General features: G+C 37.2%; 1 protein-coding gene across 2 annotated transcripts in view; it reads left to right on the top strand.

The window, feature by feature from the left end:
• The window catches only part of agbl1 (AGBL carboxypeptidase 1), a 209,140-nt gene that overhangs the window by 89,204 nt on the left and 97,380 nt on the right, over positions 1-22,556 (top strand). For both annotated transcript variants that reach the window (XM_084095188.1, XM_084095189.1), the window contains 6 exons: positions 1,036-1,073; positions 6,641-6,849; positions 7,206-7,374; positions 11,049-11,113; positions 12,484-12,600; positions 21,354-21,739. In XM_084095188.1, the coding sequence (XP_083951314.1) occupies positions 1,036-1,073; positions 6,641-6,849; positions 7,206-7,374; positions 11,049-11,113; positions 12,484-12,600; positions 21,354-21,739 (984 nt within the window). The remainder of the gene's footprint in view (positions 1-1,035; positions 1,074-6,640; positions 6,850-7,205; positions 7,375-11,048; positions 11,114-12,483; positions 12,601-21,353; positions 21,740-22,556) is intronic.

The raw sequence follows: 22,556 nt of genomic DNA, 5'->3' as shown, positions 1-22,556 counted from the left end.
ACAGAGCTAAAAGCCCAAGCGTAAAGATGCACAATGGAATGATTAATGAGTTGAAATGAGAGGTACAGATGGTGCTCAACCAGAATAAGTATTTTGTCGCTGTGGGTAGTGCCGCCGTTTCTGCGTCATTTGCAGCTTTTGACCACTAAGAGGCTCTTCAACCATAGACTTAATTGTTTGGCGTAGACCATAGTTGTTATCAGGGTGAACATATCAAAGTGCACTTGCCAATGAAATAGATATGACGGTTTGCAGTCGGTGGATAATCTGTCGGTGCAGACCTATATATCTGTCCATTAATTAAGAAATCGTTGAGCACTTTCACATTTTTTGTTAAAATGTGAACATGTTGTATTAATTCGTAATTCATATTAACAAGACATGAATGAATAAAACGTGACCACGACTGAACTAAAGCAATGGAACGAAAACAAAGGCATGGATGGGTTAATCAGAATAAAGTATTTCTTTGGCTCAGTCTCAAATGATGCACTTGAGTGTAGACTTCTTTCTTTCTTTCTTTCTTTCTTTCTTTCTTTCTTTCTTTCTTTCTTTCTTTCTTTCTTTCTTTCTTTCTTTCTTTCTATTCCCTGTTTTTTCATATCAGAAGCTCAAAAACGTAGCTTGCTCTCTCCCCATATTTCAAGACATTGAATTGTGTCACCCGACAGGCCAGTGGTGATATTTATTGGCAGATTGTTGCAAAGCCATTCACAATTATTCTACTTTTGCCCCATGTGTATTGGGTACAGGAATATGGAGACTATGCTGAATCAGCAGCCCTGTCACTGCAAAATAAATGCTCAGGATCACAATGACAGCAATCTTTTTTTATTTATTTATATATTTTTATAAGGCGGCAGTCTCTCCACCACCCCACCAATGCTAAGTGCAGCTGGAAGTGTGCCCACGGTACTTAGCTTTATGTGTGTTCAGAGGGGGGATAGAATGGTGCGTGCATGACGCAACTGCAGAAATGAAATGCCTCATATACATTTTTTAATGTCAGATGTATTTTCTTCTTTTTTTTCACAGGGCGGCCACCGATGCTTTTGCTGCAATGTTATGCTCAAGTAAGTTTTTTTTCTCTTTTCTCTTTTAAGAAGTGAAAACCAAGTATGGTAACCCATACTCAGAATTTGTCCTCTGCATTTAACCCATCCAAGTTAGTGCACACACATTAGGAGCAGTGAGTAGTGAACAGACACACACACACACACACTACAAACCGTGAACAAACACACACGGAGCAGTGGGCAGCCATTTGCTGTGGCGCCTGGAGAACGATTGGGGTTAGGTGCCTTGCTCACGGGTATTGAAAAATGAACCCGAATCCTTCGGGTTACCAGTCTGACTATCTAACCATTAGGCCACGACTGCCTTTTGCTTTATGTTTTATGAACATGTTGGGTGCATTACAATAATATTTCTGTGGACATATTCTCCCAGCATGCTTATGCTGTGATTGTGGTTTGAGACACCATAGCTTTGTTCCAAAACAATAAAGCAAATTGAAGTGACAAAATATAAAATGGTAATTAAAATATACATTTTAGAAATTATAGGTATTATAAGAGAGATCATAAGCAGAACTGCGTGTTGTTACTGTTTTTGTTGTTGTTTTTTTGTAATGGTTGTTCATGAGTCACTTGTTTGTCCTGAACAGTTAAACTTCGGTTCCTCAGAAAAATCCTCCAGGTCCTGCCAATTCTTTGGATTTCCAGCATCTTTTGCATATGTGTATCCCCCCCCCCCCCCCCCCCCCCCCCCCCCCCCCATTCCTTCTTGAGCATCAGTGAATGTTTGCAGATTTTCCTAGTTCAAGACAAACAAGGGACTAAACAACCATCACAAGACATAAAACTGTCATGGATCATCTAGGTTAGAATAAATAGCATTTTGGAGTTTCTGGCATTGTGTGTGTTTGTGCGTGTGTATTTCAAAAATCTGCCTCTTACAACCATTAACAATTTGTTGCTGATTTATTAGATTTTAGACATTTTCATAAACAGTTTAACGTTAAAATATGAGATGTTGCTTTAAAACAAGCCCTCTCTCTGCACCATGATAAAAAAGGTTTATTTTTTTCCACAAGAATCACATACTCAACCCAAAACAGAGTAAAATTGAGTTGCTTTTTTTGCTTTAAACAGAATAGAGCAAGAGAAGAGAATATGCAGCTATTTATCCATCTTAACCCTCTTGTATACTAGCACACTCTACCTGCACTTCATCTGTGGTCCTGCAGGGGGCAGTGTGACTCTGTGAGTCTCGTCCTGCGCTCTCCCATTGAGAACACAGGCGCTGCACCTGTTGATGCTCTGCAGTCAGTGAGCCTGTGAATAACGTAATGCTCTGTGGGGCTTTTAGGAGCCTGCTCTAAAAGAAACACGTCTGGCCAGTGATGCCGCAATTAATTCTCCTCCATCGGGCAAAGCTAAGTCGACTGTGCCTTTTTGTCTGCTTGCTTTTTATTTCTCCGGAGGACGTGGCGAGTGCTTGATAATCATCTAACATGGCCATATTTCCTTCAGCGAGCTTTGCAGAAGTATTGTCATGTTTTCTACGGATCAGATCTGCGCTGCAGCTTTTGTAACAGTGATTATAAGAGAACGAATCTCCTGAGTCCGCGATGACAGGACATTTTCATATTCTGAGACATCACATTCCATATTCCACTGTTCCAGACCTTGCTTTTAACTCCTAGAAAATCCTAAGGCTACATTAGCTGCACCAAAAATTCCTTATAGAAGTCCAAGCCTGATAGAAACCATCGCATGCATTAATATTTCAGATTGCTGTATTTGTGCAAGTCATAGAACTGCAGTGTTCTTAAGTTCATGACTCCCATACCGGGAGCTCTGGAGGGATACGAGCCAAAGAAGTAGATTCACAACACACACCTTCAAGTTTCAGCTCTCCGTTATAAAGTATTATTCCCAAGGCTCCGGAACTGCCCAGAACAACATGAAAGTGTTGTTCTTTTTCCCTTATTTCCTTTTGTAATTCCATCACCGAATGGTTTGCGTGCATGGAAGTAAATACCGTTGACCTTCATATCGCAAACACTCCCGCTGCTCTCTGCCACGGCCTCCATTAGATGCGCTGAGTGCACAGAGCGATTGGCCGCTTTCCAACCCCTTCAACAGAAGCAATGAGACTTTGGGCTGAGAGTCCTGCGAGCTCCCTCGCATGGAGACCCCTCTGCCCTTCTCTGAGCGTCTTCGGCTTGAGAGATTTATGGAGAAACCAGCCGAATACGGAGCTTGGAGGATTTCTCTTAAAACAAGGAGAGTGGAAATTCTTTTGACAGTTTCGCAGGTGGGCTTTCAAACACTGATTTAATAATGTCAGTTCAATCCTGGAAAGAGATCAGTGGAAGACAAGCAGTGAATCTGAAACAAATCCTCTGCACAGATAGACAGATAGATAGATAGATAGATAGATAGATAGATAGATAGATAGATAGATAGATAGATAGATAGATAGATTTGAAATGGCATTAAAATGTAGCACTTTCATTTTGTAATAAAACTAAATTTCCATTTAATCGTTAACTGTTTCCTGTGGGACCGTTTTAGGTGTTCATGAAGTCCCAGAGGTGGACTTAAAAAAACCCCCATTTGCATAGGTTGAGGGCACAAAAATACTTCCATTTAATTGTACACACACACTACAATATTCACTTCACCGACAGCATTGTGATGAGCTGTTTGTCTCTTTGTAATGCTATTAGTGAGTCTTTGAAACCACAAAGCAGATCAACATGAAGTAGTTGGTCCCAAATGGACTCAAGGTTCAGTGCAGTGCTGTAAGTCAAACATTTAGTTCATTTGAATAAACAGTTTGGCTTCGGTTTATCTGCTGATAGAGCTCACCATTGACCTCGTTCTTTAGCTGATTCTTTTGCGTAGCCTTAATATTTGAAACATTTCCTTAATTTCAATCTGTTTGTTCTTTTAATGTATTCTCTATTTTTATTTATTTTATATTTAATTATTTTGCATTTATATTTTTTACACTATATGCTATAGTTTTTGTGCATGAATTTTTGTGGAGAAGATGATCCACAATGTATTTCGACTAACTCCATCCAAGGTGGCTGACAAAGCAAGAAAAAAAATGTATTCAGTTTAAACAAAAACGGACCCTTTTATCCAATATTCATGCGCTATGTATTTTTATGTTTATTTGAGTATCTTCCTGTTAATCTTCCTTTGCCATGTTAATGCCCAACTTTAGTAGACAACAAAACAGCTCACTGCATTACTAAAACGGCTCACTAGTTTTTAAACCCTTTAAACAGCTTTGAATTAAGTGTTTATTCATATAAAACACTGAATACTTAGTGCAGCGATGATGTAAATATGAATTAATCTTTCTTTTTGTATTCATCTAAAGCTGTAACTGTATGAGTCACTGTTTGAATCCCTATAATAGCAGACAGCTTGTGTTTGTATTAATGTGACCATTTTGATATTAGATATTAGAAGTTAATTATGTCATCAAACTTGGTTGCTAAGATACAGATTATTGGCACAAACAAAGATTTGCATCACTAGGTGTTTTATTCTATGTAGGAAATATTGTACATGTACAAGGGCAAACTAATTGTGACAGTAATAGGGGGGACTGTAGTATCAAAGGTTTCACTAGTCAGTGCACTTAAAAGTTCAAGTTTTTATTATTTTTTTTCCACTATTATTATTTTATTTATATTCTATTTAAAATTTTATTTTATTTTTATGTCCTTTTTTTCTATATTTGTATTATGTGTGAATACTATTATGCATTTACACTGTATTTCTTAATAAAAAGTGAAGGACAAACTCATATTTCATAATGGCACTGTACTTTTATAAGCTACAACAAAGATGCATGATGCATATTACACAGCTACGTTATTGATACCAGCTACATTTTAGCGTGACCTCGTAATTTCGTCACAATAATTGAATCATCAATGTCCTAATGGTTAGTAGAACAAGACCCTTGCTAGTGGCAGTATTCTAGTTCACAATATACTGATTCACGACAGAGAACAAAGGGGCGCTATGAGACATAACCGTGCTTTACCTCAGGCATCAGACCTGTCACTGACTTAAAGAACGGAAATTAAGTCTTCGCCTAGAGTGGCTCTCTCTCCGCCATCTTGTTTTTGATCTCATTTAACCTTTTGTGCCACACTGAGAAATCTTTTCGCTCTGACAGGCAGAGTCACATGGTTTTTTGTTCCCTCTCCATCATCCCAGTGTTATTGCATTCTGTTGATATGGCTCTTTAGTGCCCGAATGATGTATGTTCTTATTACATTTTATTAATACATAGCGCAACAGAGCGTGACATGAGAAAGTGAGAGAGAAAGAGAGGTCAATTTGAATATGAATGATACATACAGATGCTTCCAATAAATATTAGCTTGTTTCTAACATGCTAACTAGCATAAAAGCTTATTTCTCCTCAAAAACAAATTTGGCATGTATTCAAATGGACACTGTGTTCTTGGTTAAATGGATGTCAGCCTCTTAGACTTTAATTATTCAAAAGCCTTATGGACAAAGGACTTGGAAAGAGAGATAATGAATGATATACATCTTGGTCATTAAGACCAGGACAAAAAATAAAGCTAATGAGTATGAGCAATATTTACAGTGGTAAATAGAAAAGTAGGGTCGTTACTTACCTAGCTACATTTCTCAAATGTTACCTTTACTATTATCATGTCCAGTAACAAACAATTTTTTTTTTTTCAATAAGAAGGGATGTATCAAAAACATGCTGCTAAATTGTCTTTTTCCCCCTCCACATGTAGCATTATCCGATTTGTTTTAGTGAATTGGTTCATTCAGATGGTTTCATTCAACTGGCTGTCATTCAAGTGTCTGTGCCATTTTACGACTTGGTCACACTTAAAATTAGGGTCCAATTCTCACTATTAACAAACTATTTACTACTTTTGCCTCAATAAACTCCTTATTATTTATAAGTACTAATAAACTGCCACTGTCATTTTTATATTTGGTTAGCTTCAATGTAGATCATTTTTAGCAGCTTTTAGTGTAGCTAACTATGATTTGCTTTTAGCTTGGCAAGCTACAGCTGTATTAGCTTCCCTAAAACATTCTTCTAAATATATTTACTGGTCAGGCTGGACATCTTTACTGTAAATATCAAGTCAGCAGAAACAAACTTTTTTTTTTTTTCAAGCAGTGGTGTAACTTAACAAAACTGTTATTGAATACTTAAACATACTCATAAACTGTCCTTTGTAGCATTGTCTGATTTGTTTAAGTGAATCAGTTTGTTCAAATGGTTTAATTCAGTGTACTGGTTCAAACAGAATTGATTCACTGAATCACAGAGGCCTCTTTTATAACAAAATATTTAGTTGGCTTCACTGTAGATATGTAAAGCAGTTTGTAGTGTAGCTAAGTAAAGTTAATATGATTAGCATTTAGCCTGGCAAGCTACAGTTGTAGTAGCTTCAACACTGACTTCTAGACATGTTCTCTGACAAAACATTACAATTTAAGGCTGTTGGTCAGGCTGAACATCTTAATTGATATTTACTTGCTGAGAGAATAAATCAACGTTTACTGTGTGATTAAAGATACAGAATTGTTTTTGTGTTCTTCTACAGAGGCCAACTGTCGGACCGCCGTCGCAAAAGGCTACATCGCAGATCTTCTGAAGTTGTACGAAGACTGGCACAGCAACGACACCAACCTTAAAAATATTCCTATCCGTAGAGCCCTGCTGCATTGCCTGCAACGTGCCGCCAACTCAGATGTGGGCAGAGACGCCATGGTCACCGAAGGTGGCATTAGTCTTCTCTTCCAGACCACTCAGGTGATATTTCAGCCCTCTATGGTCTCAAAGTTCTCATTACATCTCATATTGTGATATTTTTTGTGTGTTTGAACTTTTTTAGTTTTTTTTTACTACCTTCCGTAATTACATTTCTCTGTTCGTAATGCTTTAATCATTTGCCTTTACATCACACTGTGATTTTTATCGACCTTGCTAAGTAAACCGGCCCCAGTCGCTTCCAGATGATGCTCTTACTGTCTGTGCTGTAATGTGCAAAATGTGCTGTAAAGAAGCAAATTTTTGCTTCTGCTACATATTTTGCCGAGAGGAAAAGTTGCTTGGAGATCACATGTAGCACCTTGAAGTATTTCTAACTGATTACGTTTCGTCTGAAGACCTGCTTGTCCATGAAAGGCCTTGAATCTCTGGTGGAACCGGCGATCCAGCTGATGAGGAAGTGCAATCCCAAAGTCCCTCTTCCACTGACCTCAGATAAGAGTGCCTACAGCTTTCCTCTTCCTGGGAGGCCCGTCGATGACTGGGATGCTGATTTAGGACTTTACGGTAAGGTTTATGTTCCCTGGGTTTTTAAGCCAGCTTCTTTATTGCACTGCCAAACACCCAACAGTTACTATTATTCTCCTCGCACAGTCTGTCCGTTAGGGACACTGAGTCTGTCCCACTAGAGATATTTAGCCTTCACACACTGCCTTTGGCTATTAGTGCCTGACAAAGTCCTTATCGGCCAGGCCAAATTTGCCCCTGTTATCACACAGGCGCTGGACATTTAATGAGTCTAGAAAATTCTTTCAGCCAACACAATATATCCCATTTTTCCTCTATTAGACTTCTATAGTAGGAGTTGACTTCTATAGTAGGAGTTGTATAATGCAGAGTATGCGAGTTGGGAAAGTTTGAAAGTGTTTATATCCATACCTCTCATTGGTTTCTTCCAAGCAACAAACTGTTTTTCATAACTAATAATACAATTATCAACAAATATAAAAACCAGACAAAACAAAACACTGAACAATGTTCATTTCAAATTAATTGAATTGAATTCAAAACTGATTTAAATTTGACACTTCCATGCTCAATTTTAATTATTTTTCTGTATATTACCTTATTTTCCAGGAAATAAGTCACACCTGACTATAAGTCGCACGGTCAAAATGACAATGTTGAGAGAGAAAAAAATCACTGATAAGTTGCATTGTGTAACATTTAGTGTCCAAGGATGATGAAGGGACACGAAGGTAGTTTAAAATAACTGAGTAGTTTAATAAATACAGATAATCCAGTGAGCAAACACAACGCTTCAGTGTGCATAGCACAAACAATACCGTACAATTGAAAGGAGCACAAAGAGGAACTTAAATACACAGTGATAATGACAACATAACCAACAGGTGTGATGATTAGATGAGTGTCCATGACAACTGATGACTGGTGGGAAATTAGGAACAAAGGAAACACAGGAAACTGATGAATGCAAGCTAAAAGTCCATGAAAACAAATCTAAACACACAGATTGTGACACATCGTTATATAAGTCACATTTTATTATTCTAATAAATCCTTTTTAAATTTAATGGTTTTCAGAACAGCACAAGAATGAAAAATATGAAACAAAGTATGAAACGGACATAAATTATTATAGAATTCATTATAAACAATTATAAATTAATTTATTTAAAGTGCAACTGCTGGCATGTGGGTAATGCACGCTTATTTACTTCTCTCATTTGGCACAAATCCAAATGTGCTATGCTAATACAATTATACAATTATTTAATTATTAATAATATTATTATTGTATTACTTATTGTAAATATATAATAATAATTTATAAAATTATTAATTCAAATGCACATATTTTCAGGATGTTCTCACATATTTTATTACATATAGCCATACAAGCTATACAAGCCATACAAGTTGTGATCATTCAGACCTTTGCTGTGAAGTAAATGTCAAGACTGAACCTTGTGAAAGCAGGCAATGTGAGGAATCAGTTGTTCTAAACCAGATTCAGAGGCCATTTTGACTAAGATGCTGTTTTTTCTAACTCTAATGCTGTACAGCAGTATTGCGCATAAATTAACTACAGTGCAACCCTCTTTTGGCAGACGTGTTTCTTTTTGACTAGGTCATCTTATGCAAATGTTCTCTTTGAACAAGGTCAGAACCTGAGCAGCCGTAAACAGAGTAAAGGAAAACAAGAAACGGAAGATATGCTTGGCCAGAGGACAGCAGATTGCTCTTCGCTGACCCACAATACAATAGTCTATACTCACTTGTTTTGCAGGGAGCTCTGAGTTGGTTGCCCAGGCAACCCTGCCCAATGACACCGTGGGTGCTCGACTCACTACAGCATAGTGAAGCGTGTTAGTGTGCACGTTTTTATATATGTACGTACCACACATCTCCACCACATGTATTAATGCGTCAATACTCCGTTTCTCTGCACAAAAGTCTAGAATATTGTTGTTCAACACACTTTTCATACGTAACACCTTATAGATTCAGACACCACGCAATAGTTTTCCTGCTGGGCCGTTCTCATTAATGAGTTTCCCATTGCTTTTATCTCGAGCAAGGGAGCCGGAGAGCTGGGAAGGCCGATATCAGACCGAACTAAATGATTATCTGTTTATCGTAATAAATAGTGCGGTTGACTATTTTTACCCGCTGGGATGATACGTGTTGCCGCCTCTATCTGGTTTGAGATAACACTGTGACCCACCCTGCTTACTAATCGAGGAGTTTCTGCAGGTTTTTCGCACTGTTGACATGCTAACCGCTAAAGTTAGCATCTTTGCTGAAGACAAACCCTTCTAAACGGAAAGATATGAGTGACCCATAACACTGAGCATATTTGCTGTCCAATCTGGCCAGGCAGATAAGATGATGTTAATCTCCAAGACGATTGGACTGTAGCTGTAGTACTTCCTTGTTGCCCTGTTTCGTCTGTCTTATTAGCTTTTAGCTGCGAAAATCACAGGAAAACACCCTTAGGTGATGTACTGTAAGAGATTACGGCAGTGGTTTAGTGTTTAGCATCAATCTGTTATATAGAACTATTTTAAAACCCTAACATTTTATTTTGATGGTCCCTTTTGAATATTCTGTTGACAATTATGTATTTTTGTTATCCTAACCCTAAACTTACCAGTCCTTCTAATACTCTATTAACACTCTAATGTGAGTTATTAGACATGTAGGTGTAACGCTACTTCTAGTCAACAGAAGTTACTTCTGTGTTAAAGGGACCATCAAAATAAAGTGAAACCAAACATCTTAAACCAGCCTAAGGTGGTTTGCTGGTCTTAGCTGTCCATCAAGCTTATTAGGCTAGCCTATTTTGATGGTTTTAGAGGGGTTTAGGGAGCTAGGAGACCAGCTAAATCCACTTAAGCTAGCAAAGCTAAGCTAAGACTTGTTTAACACTACATTTTTAACACTGTTCCAACAGCAAAATTACTTCATGTGATTTTGACATTTTAGCAACGCTGCCATTAACATTATTAGCTCTCATAAACTGGGTTATATTAATTCACATCCTCCCTCTAAAATATATGACTCATCCTAATTTATCCCACAGTCAATTTACTCCTCATCCACACCAAATAAAATACCTTGAACACACTTTTTAAAAATTATGTAACCACTAACTAGTCATTTGGTTTAGCAGAGGTTGTTATAAAATTAAATCGATTTTAGTGTTATGTTTTGATTTGCTGTCATCACATCAGATGAAAGCCTGTGAAGCGAACTCAGAGGAGGCATGACTACATTTATTTCTAGTTCAATTTATTTTATCTGTAAAAGTTAAAATTTATTTAAAGAATCAAAGATCTATCTATCTATCTATCTATCTATCTATCTATCTATCTATCTATCTATCTATCTATCTGTGTGTGTATCTATCTATCTATCTGTGTGTGTATATATATATATATATATATATAATTATTTATATAATTATTTACTCTTTTTGAGTAAAACTCTTTTTTTGAAGGTTGTCTGTCCTCTCTGGTATAGCACAACATGCTCCACCAGAGTATGTGGCAGATATCTGCTTTTATGTGAACATATCAAAGGTAGAGAGAGCTAATGTTTGAGGACTCTGGGCAGGTCCTGTTTGATCCTACAGATGAACTGCCATATTTTGCTCATCTTGACATTTACGCCTTAGTCTCGCGTGTTGTTTATCTTTCTTTCTTCCTTATTGAAAGATGGCAGTTTAGAAGATGACAGTGACGAAGACACGGAGAACGAGGAGCCAGACAACAGGGACTACGTGAGTGTTTTGAGATTCGTTCTCGAGGAAGACGTGAGCAGCACCTTCAACGCATGCACGCACACATCGCGGCCTGTTCGATCCTGCGTCGTAATTTTGACAGAGCGAACGATGTGCGGTAAATTCCACTGATTCATTCTCCCTCTTAAAATGTGATTGAAGAGCAGGTTCTGCGTTTGACAGGAGCCTGACACAAGCGGCTTCCTGTTCTCACATAACTTCAATAATAGGGCCCCTGATTCAGCCATAAATCAATGACTTCACAATCCTGTCCCTGCTGAGACGGCACCACCAAACCAAAGTGCTTTCATCTTCTTCAGCCCTACACACTCTCTTCAAAAATTGTTAATGCATTTCTTTATTTCCATGTCTGCGCTTCATCCTCTTGCCATGACTAAGATGCCACATGGTACTTTATGCCCACTCTGTAGCGTGAATTCATGCTCTAAGATATAGTTATGGACATTTACAGTGAAATATTACCCATATTGGTTAGCAGTGACCCTGATATGCCCACATAAGTATGTGGGCATAATATTTCTACTGTTTGACAGTCACTGAAGAATTTACATTAAAACTTTGTTTTGAGAGACACTCTCCAAATATGCTACTTTTCTACTATTCAGTGACAGAAATGGAGTGACAGAAATTAATAAATCAATTAAAAACTGATATTAATCTGATAATTTAAGGCAATTTTCTGAATAAGAAAAGTTGAATTTAATGTGAATCAACAGCAGATAAATGCCATGCAAAACAAATAAATGAATAAATAAAATATAAAAGAAATCGATAATTTTAACCTTTAAATTGAATATTTTAGATTTTTCTTTAGCCAAAATAATTTTATGCTCTTTAAAGTAATATTTCTGGATTATAATTACAGACAAAGTATTTAGGCTCAGAACATGTCCACATATTTAAATGATTCAGCTTTATCCACTTATAGTTATTTTTCTCTTCCATTTTGTCCTCATAATGTAAAAAAAACCCAAGAATGTTAAGGGGCTTTAAAGGGCCAATAAATGTTTTTTTTTTTTTATTTTTTTTTTATAAAATGTCATAGGCGTATTTGTAATGCAAGTGGGCTTTTATTGTTATGTCAAAACATAATGTAAGTGTTTAGATTTTGAGATTGATCTTCGACTTACAGTAATACTCACTTTATTGGAAAGATATTCAGAAATCTATAAAAGCCATAGAAATTGGGTAAAGTGATGCTATTAAGAGCCTGCTGCATTCTATTGGCTGGAGCTGGTCACATGGCCTCTGGTCCTCACATGCAGTGACAGGGGAAGACATATATTTTTCAGTCTGCAGTCAAGATTATGAGTGAACAGCGTTTATAGCTCTGTGTTTCTCCATGGCAGGAAGATGACCTGGAAACAGATGTGAACAAGCTGTGTCCCCGACCAGAGCCTGACAGACCCCTGGAGCAGCTGGGCCAATATGTGCGCCTCTGCCCTGAGCTGCACCATGACTTCCAGGTGAATGTCTTTACCCTCTGATGCAGTAAACCAAAACCATTGAACCTCCATACCTACTGTACATCAGCACTCAGTGTTTCCCCTACCATTATATAAGGGGGGCGCCCCGCCCTCCTAACGGCTCCCCCCGCCCCCCTTGAAGTCAAGTAAATTTGATTTGATTTTCTTTATAGCGCCAGATTACAATTTGTTATTTTATTAAAAAAAACTAAATAGCCCTTAAGTAATATGTTATTTATCTTATTTCCACGATGGCATGTATTTTCTGTCTGTGTTTGCGCGTTTACAATTATCCCAATGAGTGCGCAAGCGCGCACACTCACACACAAACAAACACTTGCGTCAAATACAGATGAGCACTAGGGGACAGAGAGCGCGCGGCGGGAAATATGTCGCTGAACTGAAGATGGCAACACTCGCTCTACTGCGAGTAGCAGCCGGAGTAGCTCTCCTGCTCCAAGTCTACGCCCGTTTCACACATTTCGTTTGCAGTGCGTGTGCGGTGAGTATTTTTTTCCGTACCCATGTTTACAGAGCTTTCACACTGCACGCGGATGCAGTCCGTCGATGATCGATCCGTTCCAGTTGCGGTGCGTATACAGCAGTGCAGCGATCGTTTCCGCACCGAGTCTACTTTTGCCGTTTATATACTGTCTATGATTTCTGCTGTGCTGCAAACGCTGAATTAAAGAGACAGCGCATGTTTCGTGGTCAAAATTAAAGGGTTAGTTCACCCAAAAATGAAAATTCTGTCAGTAATTACTCACCCTCATGATGTTCCAACCGCGTAAGACCTTCGTTCATCTTCGGAACACAAATTAAGATATTTTTGATTAAATCTGAGAGTTGTCTCACTCCTCCATAGGCTGCTATGTGACCGAAACTTGCTGGCCCAGAAAAGTTATTAAAGAGATCGTTAATATAGTCCAAGTGACTCCAGTGGCTCAATCTTAAGTATATCAAGCGACGAGAATACTTTTTGTGCGCAAAAACAAACAAAAATAACGACTTTATTCCACTTTTCATTTCCTTCTCTCTGGGCCTCGTAGTGTTTTTGCGCTGCGCGTCTGTGTTGCACGTCATCACGCATCACACACATGACCAGCGTCGGCCAATAGTGAGCCTACGTGGTGACGTGTAACACAGACGCGCTGCGCAAAAACACTACGCGAACCAACTAGAGGTCCAGAGAGAAGGAAATGAATAGTGGAATAAAGTTGTTATTTTTGTTTGTTTTGCGCACAAAAAGTATTCTCGTCGCTTGATATACTTAAGATTGAGCCACTGGAGTCACTTGGACTATATTAACGATCTCTTTAATAACTTTTCTGGGCCAGCAAGTTTCGGTCACACAGCAGCCTACGGAGGAGTGAGACAGGGCTCAGTTTTCATCAAAAATATCTTAATTTGTGTTCCGAAGATGAACGAAGGTCTTACGCGGTTGGAACAACATGAGGGTGAGTAATTACTGACAGAATTTTCATTTTTGGGTGAACTAACCCTTTAACACAGATTGACCTGAAAATGTAGTAATTTCACCATAAGTGCGATTAATTAAATAAAATGTAGTAATCTCACCATAAATTTATTTAATTAAATACTACTTTTTTCACTTTAAGACCGGGGTAAAGCAAGGAAAACTACAATTTACCTCAACAAGGCGACATAATGACATTCGTGGAGGTGGAAAAACAAGTTCTTTGTGACATGCAAGATTTATTGTATTAAAATTTAAATGCAAAAGATTTTAATATAAATACATGGTTAAATATTTTACCACTTGCTTGAGCAACTTAATATATAATTATATAGAAGTAATGCATTGAATACTACATTGTTTAAATTGTGTTTAAACGTGAACGCGCGTTCACAGCAGTGCTGCGTCTGACAGGATTATTCTCTCCAATAAATGCATCATAGAAATAAAAACTTCTCACAAAAAAAGCCCATTTAAAATTTGTTTGTCATATAAATGTATTAACTAACATTAACGAACAATGAATGAGCAATATTTGTTAGTATTTATAAATCTTTTTTTAGTTGTTAGTTAAAAAATAAAACTATTTAAGCTCTGGTCCATTAATATTAACAAATACTTCTATAAATTTAACAAAGGTTATTTGCAAAAGTCAATTTTAAAAAGATTTAAATATGTTTTTTTTGTTTTTTTAAAGAGATATCTTATGTTAACATTTTTTTTTTTAACATTTGTGTTTTATGTTAACTTTTACAAAGCATTACCCTCCCAGACAACCAATTAATGTGACACATAGATAGATAGATAGATAGATAGATAGATAGATAGATAGATAGTGTCTGTGTCAATTTTCCCCAACCAACCAACCAAACCCCCCCCCCCCCCCCCCCAAACCTGTAAACCTAGGGGAAACACTGGCACTGTATTTCAAAACAAGGCTTTTCAAAAAGATTTCAGGTTCAATACAAGTTACGTTTAAACGTCAGCATTAGTGACATAATGTTGATTACTTTAAAAAAAGGTTCTAAAAGGGGGTTTCACACTAATGCCATAGAAGAACCATTTTTGGTTCCCCAAGGAAACTTTTAACTGAACAGTTCTTAAAAGAACCATTTTTTTTTTCTTAGTGTGAAGAACAGTTAAAAAATCTAAAACGATTTTTTTCCACTGTAAAGAACAATGGATTTAGCTTCTTCATGGAACCATAGATTCCGATGACGAACCTTTATTTTTTAAGAGTCTCCCTTGTTTTCTTTAAAAAAGGCAAAATCGAGGTTACGGTTGAGACATTTACAATGGAACTAAATGAGGCCAATTTTCGGAGGATTTTAAAAGCAAAAATGTCACGCTTTTAATTTCATAATAGCTCTTACAATAGATATTCTGTTAAAATGTGTATTATTTGAGCTGTAAAGCTGTTTAAATCTTTACAGATTTTTAAAAAAAAATTTAACAGTGATTTAGGACATGTTGTCACGATGATAAAGTTATAAAAATTGGGTATAACTTTAGATAGAAAGGGTTACCAAGTGATTTTTTTGACACTATAATCATGCTAACATGCATATTCTTGATATCTTGTGGCTATACTATTTGCCCCATTTATTCCATTGTGTTTGAATGTAAACCAGATTTTTGGAAATTCATTTTTGTGCTATCAACACTGTGCCACAGATGCTGCCGATTGAGTGTAACTAACAGTATATAGAACCCAGAATATTAATGCTTAACTTCAAGATGATGACAACATGAAATGGCGTTCATTTTTCTTGAGAATAACGTGCCTGATAATCCATGCACAAAAAGACCAGGAATGTGCATTAAGAATGTAAATGGGGTGAATTTTGATTTCATGTTCACTTTAATCCGCTCTTGAGAAATATTTCAAAGAGATTTTTTGGAAACCGTCAGCATCTCTGGGGTTTAGTTGTTGCAGCCAGGCGTGAAAGTTACGAGTGTACTGCTCTTAATGGTAGACACCCAGGATAAAGTTTATATGAAGTGTCTCTAAGTGCACTTGGGGTGGAAATGGACCTTGTGTGGAAGCTGTAAGAGATTTTGATGGGAGCAGGATGTGCTATAATACCTACTGCAACGACAACACTATGCAGCTTAAGAGCACAACAGGGACACTGCTTGTACCGAAAATGACCTCATTATGCTTTAAAAAAAATCCTTACAACACCGGCATGTTTGCCTCACTCTTCATCTTAATAGAGTGATTTTGTTCCTGTTTTTGCTGACCTGAAGTGTTCTGGGGAAAACTGAACGTCCACAAGAAATGATTCATCTGATCCCTCAGTAGTCACAATAATTATGTGGTAGCTTTTTATATATATATATATATATATATATATACTAGTGCTGTCAAACGATTCAAATATTTTAGCGCGATTAATCACATTAATGTCATAGTTAACTCGCAATTAATCGCACATTTTTATCTATTCTAAATGTCCCTTGATTTCTTTTTGTCCCATTCTTTTTTTCCCATTTTAATGCTCTTATCAACATGGAAAAGTGGATCGGCTTGCTTTGTGCAAATGTTTTTTTATTGAAAACAACATTGGCATATACTGTAGTGTTCAATTTCACACCAACATTCTCACTTGGAGCAAATAATCGCGTCAGAGAATTCGCATCAGCTGTGTGCTTGGCCATCAAGTGGTATTTCAGACTGGACGTGCTGCGATGATAGCTCAGTTCACAACGACAAAACACACAGATCACTTTGGTCTTGTCAATGGAACCATTTGGCAACTTTTTAAAAGTAAACTTTCCATTCAGAATCTTATTGGCATCCATATCGGTGTCTCCCGCTCGCCATCCACTCAAAACGTAACGTTAGCCTACTACTCTTTGGCCGGCTCACAAGCCGAAACAAGTGTGTGCGGCGTGCCTGTCGTTTTGTTTCCGGTTTAGCTAGATCCGGTGTGGTGTTGTAGTTTTTCTAACGTTGCTAGTTGTTGCAACAGCATGTGAAAAAAACTACAAAGTTTGCTAGGCCAAAAAGAACGTTAATCTCGCAATAAAAAATTGACGCCGTTAAAATGGGTTTGCGTTAACGCGTTTAACTGACAGCACTAATATATACATGCATATGTATACATACATATATACAGTGATCCAGAAATAGTGTTGAACCTTAAATATTTCTTGTTCATTTACCTAAATTCAAAATCCAATATTTATTTTCAGTTTTTATTTTGAATAAAAACAATCAATCATAAATCAATTTATAAAAAATCATAAATCAATTCTTATATTGAATATATATTCAATAAATCAAGTCTTTATAGCTGGTTGCACGACCTCTGGTGATTTCACCATTCTGCTCTTAACCCTGCTGCGGGTCAGTCAACCGTAGGGCCATTGACAGGAATGAGTGATGACATTTCAAGTTCTATAATATGTTCAGTGTGACTCTTCATTTTAAATGTGTCACCACCCTTCCCATCATGAGCGACTGGTATCGTTTTGATTGACGGCTGCTCTAGCAGCACAATAGCATGCCTGCGGCTGTCTTGCAGAAATCCCTGCGTGGCTGCCTTTAGCATGCGGATGAGTTCAAACTAATAGAAATGTCAACACACCCCCGGTCCATCGACGTTCAACTCCCTTCTTATTCAGACGCTGCCACTATTTTAATTCAAATGATATAACATGATGTACTACTGCTGTTGAAAAGCTGCTTCTCCTTGGTTCATTTCCCCTCGCACGTATTGATGTTGTAATTCCAGGTCTCGATGGGAAATGACGAGCTACTAATTCACTTTTTTGTTTCAATTTAACATTTTTAAAATCAATTCTATCTGCAAATGCTAGACATAAAGGCCAAGCAGTTCTTGCCATGCTTCTTCCTCATAATAAGAAGTTATTAAAGGAGAAGTTCACCCAAATATGAAAATATGTCATTATTTACTCACCCCGACCATCTTAGATGGATTTGTCCAATTTAAATGTGTGATTAATTTGATTTGTTTAATACTACGGCTGTATGAAAAAAAGGATTGTTGCTATTATTATTTCTCATAATATAAAATGTAATAAATTCTAATTTGTCATCACAATAAAAAACATGAAAACATTACATTTATTTATAATTTATTTTGGATATTATATTATATTATATTATATTATATTATATTATATTATATTATATTATATTATATTATTTCAAATAAAAAATTTTTTTTTGGATTGTCTATAATTGATTATAATGTACGAATGTTCATTATACAATTTTGCATTGTTTTCTTCTGGTTTAACTAGTATATCAAACCCTGAAAGCATACTGTCCATCCTGCCCCCCCTTCTCTGTACACATCTTTCAGGTATCTCTCCCATTATCATTAAATGCCACTGTGATCTGGAGACTCTGCGACTGGATTGGACGCAGGGATTGTAATCACATCGCTGCATTATGCATGCTGTGCAAAATACCAAGATGAAAAGAATTTACAGCAGGAAATTCATGCCAATCAGTTCCCCGCTATTAATCTTGCATGACAACAATGCTCCACCTATAATCTTCAGGCCAAAACAAAGGCCATGATTAAATGGGTTAAATGTGTGATTAATCGAGTTACATTTTTTAATAGATTGACAGCACTAATATATATATGTATAAAATAAAATATCATTGGCTAGTCATGGGTCATGTATGGCATTAAAAATGTAAAAAAAAGGCATTAAATTTAATGTGAAGGTACCTGTGTTGCGCGGAAGAGAACACAGGTAAAACTGCAGAGCTGTCAGAAATATTGTGGGCTCGATAAAGGGTTGAGATGTGAAACATAAACCCGGAAAGCGAGATTGGCACAAAGCTTGTGCTCTCACAGGGAGGGTCTCTTCCCCCGAGGACTCGCCTCAGGATAATACATTTCCCTTTGATATTCAACTCTTTGTGTGATACTGTACAGGACAGCCAGGAGTGAAAAATTAGATGTGCATTTCAATTCAGCATGACACCAACATCCTGGTTTCTCTGCTGACTAAGCTGAAGTCTCGACATGCATGAGCCTTTTTGTTTTGTATCTGACACAGTTCCTTAGTCAAGGCATGATGAGCATTACTGCACAATTTTAATAGCTTACTCATAATATTTAGTTTATAATATTATTTTCTGTTTGTGTTGATAATATATATATATATATATATATACACACACACACACACACACACACGCACGCACACACACACACAAAGAAAGAAACAATTAAAAAGGTATACACAAATAGAGCTGTAAAATCAATTAATCGCATCTAACATAAGTCTGTTTACAAACGTGTGTGTATATATATTATATTTTTGTATATTATACATATTTCTGTGTATATTTATACATATATTACTGTATAAATACTCTGTGTGTATCATATATACTCATATATATATATATGTATATTTGTGTGTGTGTTTGTATATATGTATATATACACCGAAACACACACAGAAATATATATAATATACATACAAATATAATAATATACATACACACATATATTATGTAAACACAGACTTTTATGTTAGACGCGATTGATTGATTGATTGATTTTACAGCCCTACACACAAATCTGATTGTTGCGGCTTGTCCGAACAAAAATTATTCATTTTAATAGTGGCAGCTGTGTATGAATTTGACACTTTAATATTTTTACAGGTAAGGTTTTGATTTTTGAATGTTTATTTATGCTTATATTTTCCCTGCAATAGCTTCAATGTAGCTGCTTTTTACTTTTTATAGTTTTCTTTTTATAAGAATTGCTTCATTATATTTTGAGTACCTTATAGCTTGAAAAGCTACACTTTCCAAAATATCCCCCAAATCAGTTTGTATGTGACAACTCAAGTCAATCCATGATATTTGAAAACTTACTTAGCCAGAAATATCCATTCTGAATTGAGTTTGACAGCTGCGGAATACTTTCCCGAATGTCACAATTTTGGTAATTTATTTGCTATTTTATGTGCTGATTTCAAAACCGTCAGACATGAATAGGTTTTAATGGTTGGTGGATTGTGTAATTGAATTGACCTAAAAACAGATTAGTTCTTTCCCTATGTGAATTGAATCGTTGCTTTCTCCCTCTCACCCACTTGAACGAACAACCAAGCACACGTTCCCACAGTCCCACTCCCAGAGCTCATCAAAAGGGCCGTTGTACTTGTCTGTATCAAGTTCATGATTAAAATAAGTCTTTGAAAAACATATCTGTGCTGCTACATTGTTTTAGTGTTGTTATTTGTGGTTTCGAAAAACGAATATGACAAAGCAAGGCCCCCCCTGAGATGCAATATGCAGCCTCAAACCCGAGACGTTTTTATACAGCAAGGGTTCATTTATATTAATGCATCCTCGGCTATTGGTATTCATGGAAGTTGTGGCGTTTTTGTGTTTACACATATTTTTAGGAGTGTGAGGATGGGAAAAAGTGAAATTTAAATGCAATGATATAGCAGAGGGTGCAGTACTAAAGTGTATCTAACAAATTCACTTTGATGGTATACAGTTTATGTGCACTGTGCCGAAGATCAGAGCAACTGATGGAACGTGGGATGCAGTTCAGATTTCAAAGATCTTCCATAGGGAGGTGAACGCAGATGATGGAGGCTTTTATCGGCATGATGTCTGCTGGAATTTCCATCAGTCAGCACATCGTATCTATCGTGTTTCTTGGACATTTCACGTTCACCTTTGGGATGAGCCAAGGAATTGGACCACGGGCCCTTTTCCCGCTAAATTTATGGAAATGTATGAGGCGTGAGCTTAAATTGTTATTTGGTTGCTCTAAAAGCAGCTAGGGCCCTTGGCTATTTTGATACAGTTCATTTTATGCCTGTCAAAGGCTGTAATTGGACGACCCTATTTGCTGTCAGTATCACCCTTTTGAAGTCAATAGAAAGCTGGAAGTGATGTGCACCACTCTGGGCTGCATCCTCAAAACAATTCCTTACCCTTTTTTGGCATTCCTCCCTCAATATTCTCTCAAGAAACCCTTTTATTTCCTCTAGAGTTTATTTTGGGTTGTTATTCTGCTTTACTGTGTGGTTGACGGTGCCAGGGGGAAAACAGGATATCTTGTGGGTGATGTTTACTGTAATCTCTCTTTGTCTCCTTTTTGCTGTTTTCTCTTACACTTTTGATTTAAGAGTTGCTGATGTGGCCACAAGAATAAAGAGCTGACATCTGTGGATGCTCTTGATGTTTTCCCCCATGAATATCAACATTAGATTTGCAGCTTCTTTCTAACAGTTGGGAAATCATGTCTTCTAGGATTTGGACTCCAGCTCAGAGGTCGATGAAAGCTCAGATGATGACAGCAGTCTGGACAGGGACTTGAACAACAAGACGGCAAGTGACCAGGGAGACTCCCCGTCGCTCTCCGACCAAGAAGAAAATCATCTCCAGACAAGAGACTTCCATAAACATTACCTCAGCTGCTCCAGGAAAGGCCAGGAAGGCCACTCCAGCATGGTGGACAGGCTTCTGGAGAGGTACGGGACTTGCATTCCCAACCATAATCCACGTCTCTACACCGCCACTGCTGCCAGTACCAAGTCTGTTGCTGGATACTCCATCCTAGCCTTCCCTGACTTCTGGGGACACCTGCCTCCTCAAGAGCAAGAGCCCATGGCTAAAAGACCACCACATGTGCAGAGGTGAGAATATAAATCTTTCACTTAAATGATGTCCCACATATATTTTGACTAAAGGAAAAGATTTAATGAATTATCCGTCCAAATTCTCAACTGGTTCACAAGTGGCGACCCAACATGGTACCAAAAAATGTATTCCCTTGCAAAAGGAACAAAAGGTCTTGCATAGTAACTTACTGACCCAAAAATATGAAGAATTATTCATATTACTTTGGTTAAATAGGAAAATTCAACAGTTTTTTTGTGCTATGTTTAAAAAAAACATGAAAAGAAAATCAGAATAAAAAATACATTGGTAATGTTCTGTTTGTTACCATCTTTACAAATGTATTCTCTTATTTCAATTTTAATTTATGACTTTCTTAAAAAAATAGTTTAATTAATATATATATTGCAAATCAGGTTCATTGGCAAAATGTACAGACTCAGCTATTTGCAATGAACAAATCAAACAAAAGTAATTGAAATAGCTCAAATGTTTAAAGTGGTCACTGAGCCTCCACCATGCTTAACTGTAGGCAGAGTGTTCTTTTCAGCATATGCTTCATTCTTCTTCCTCCAGACACACCGCTGACCCATAGGGCCGAAATGTTCCAGTTTTGTTTCATTGCTCCACAGAACAGAATCTCAAAACGTCTGTGGCTTGTTTATATGATTTTGAGCAAATTGGAGCTGACTTTTCTTGTGCTTTTGGGTCAGTAATGGTGTACGTCCTGGAGTTCCTGCATGCGTTTAGTACGCACCTTACTGTGCAGCTGAAACCTCAGTGCCTGTTGCCACCAAGTCTTGCTGGAGGTCTTTTGCAGTCACTCAAAGGTTT

This window comes from Abramis brama (assembly GCF_963993115.1).
Source record: "Abramis brama genome assembly, chromosome: 20".
Taxonomy (NCBI): Eukaryota; Metazoa; Chordata; class Actinopteri; order Cypriniformes; family Leuciscidae; genus Abramis; species Abramis brama.
The sequence above is the reverse complement of the archived record's forward strand: the minus strand, read 5'-3'. Positions and strand labels throughout refer to the sequence as shown.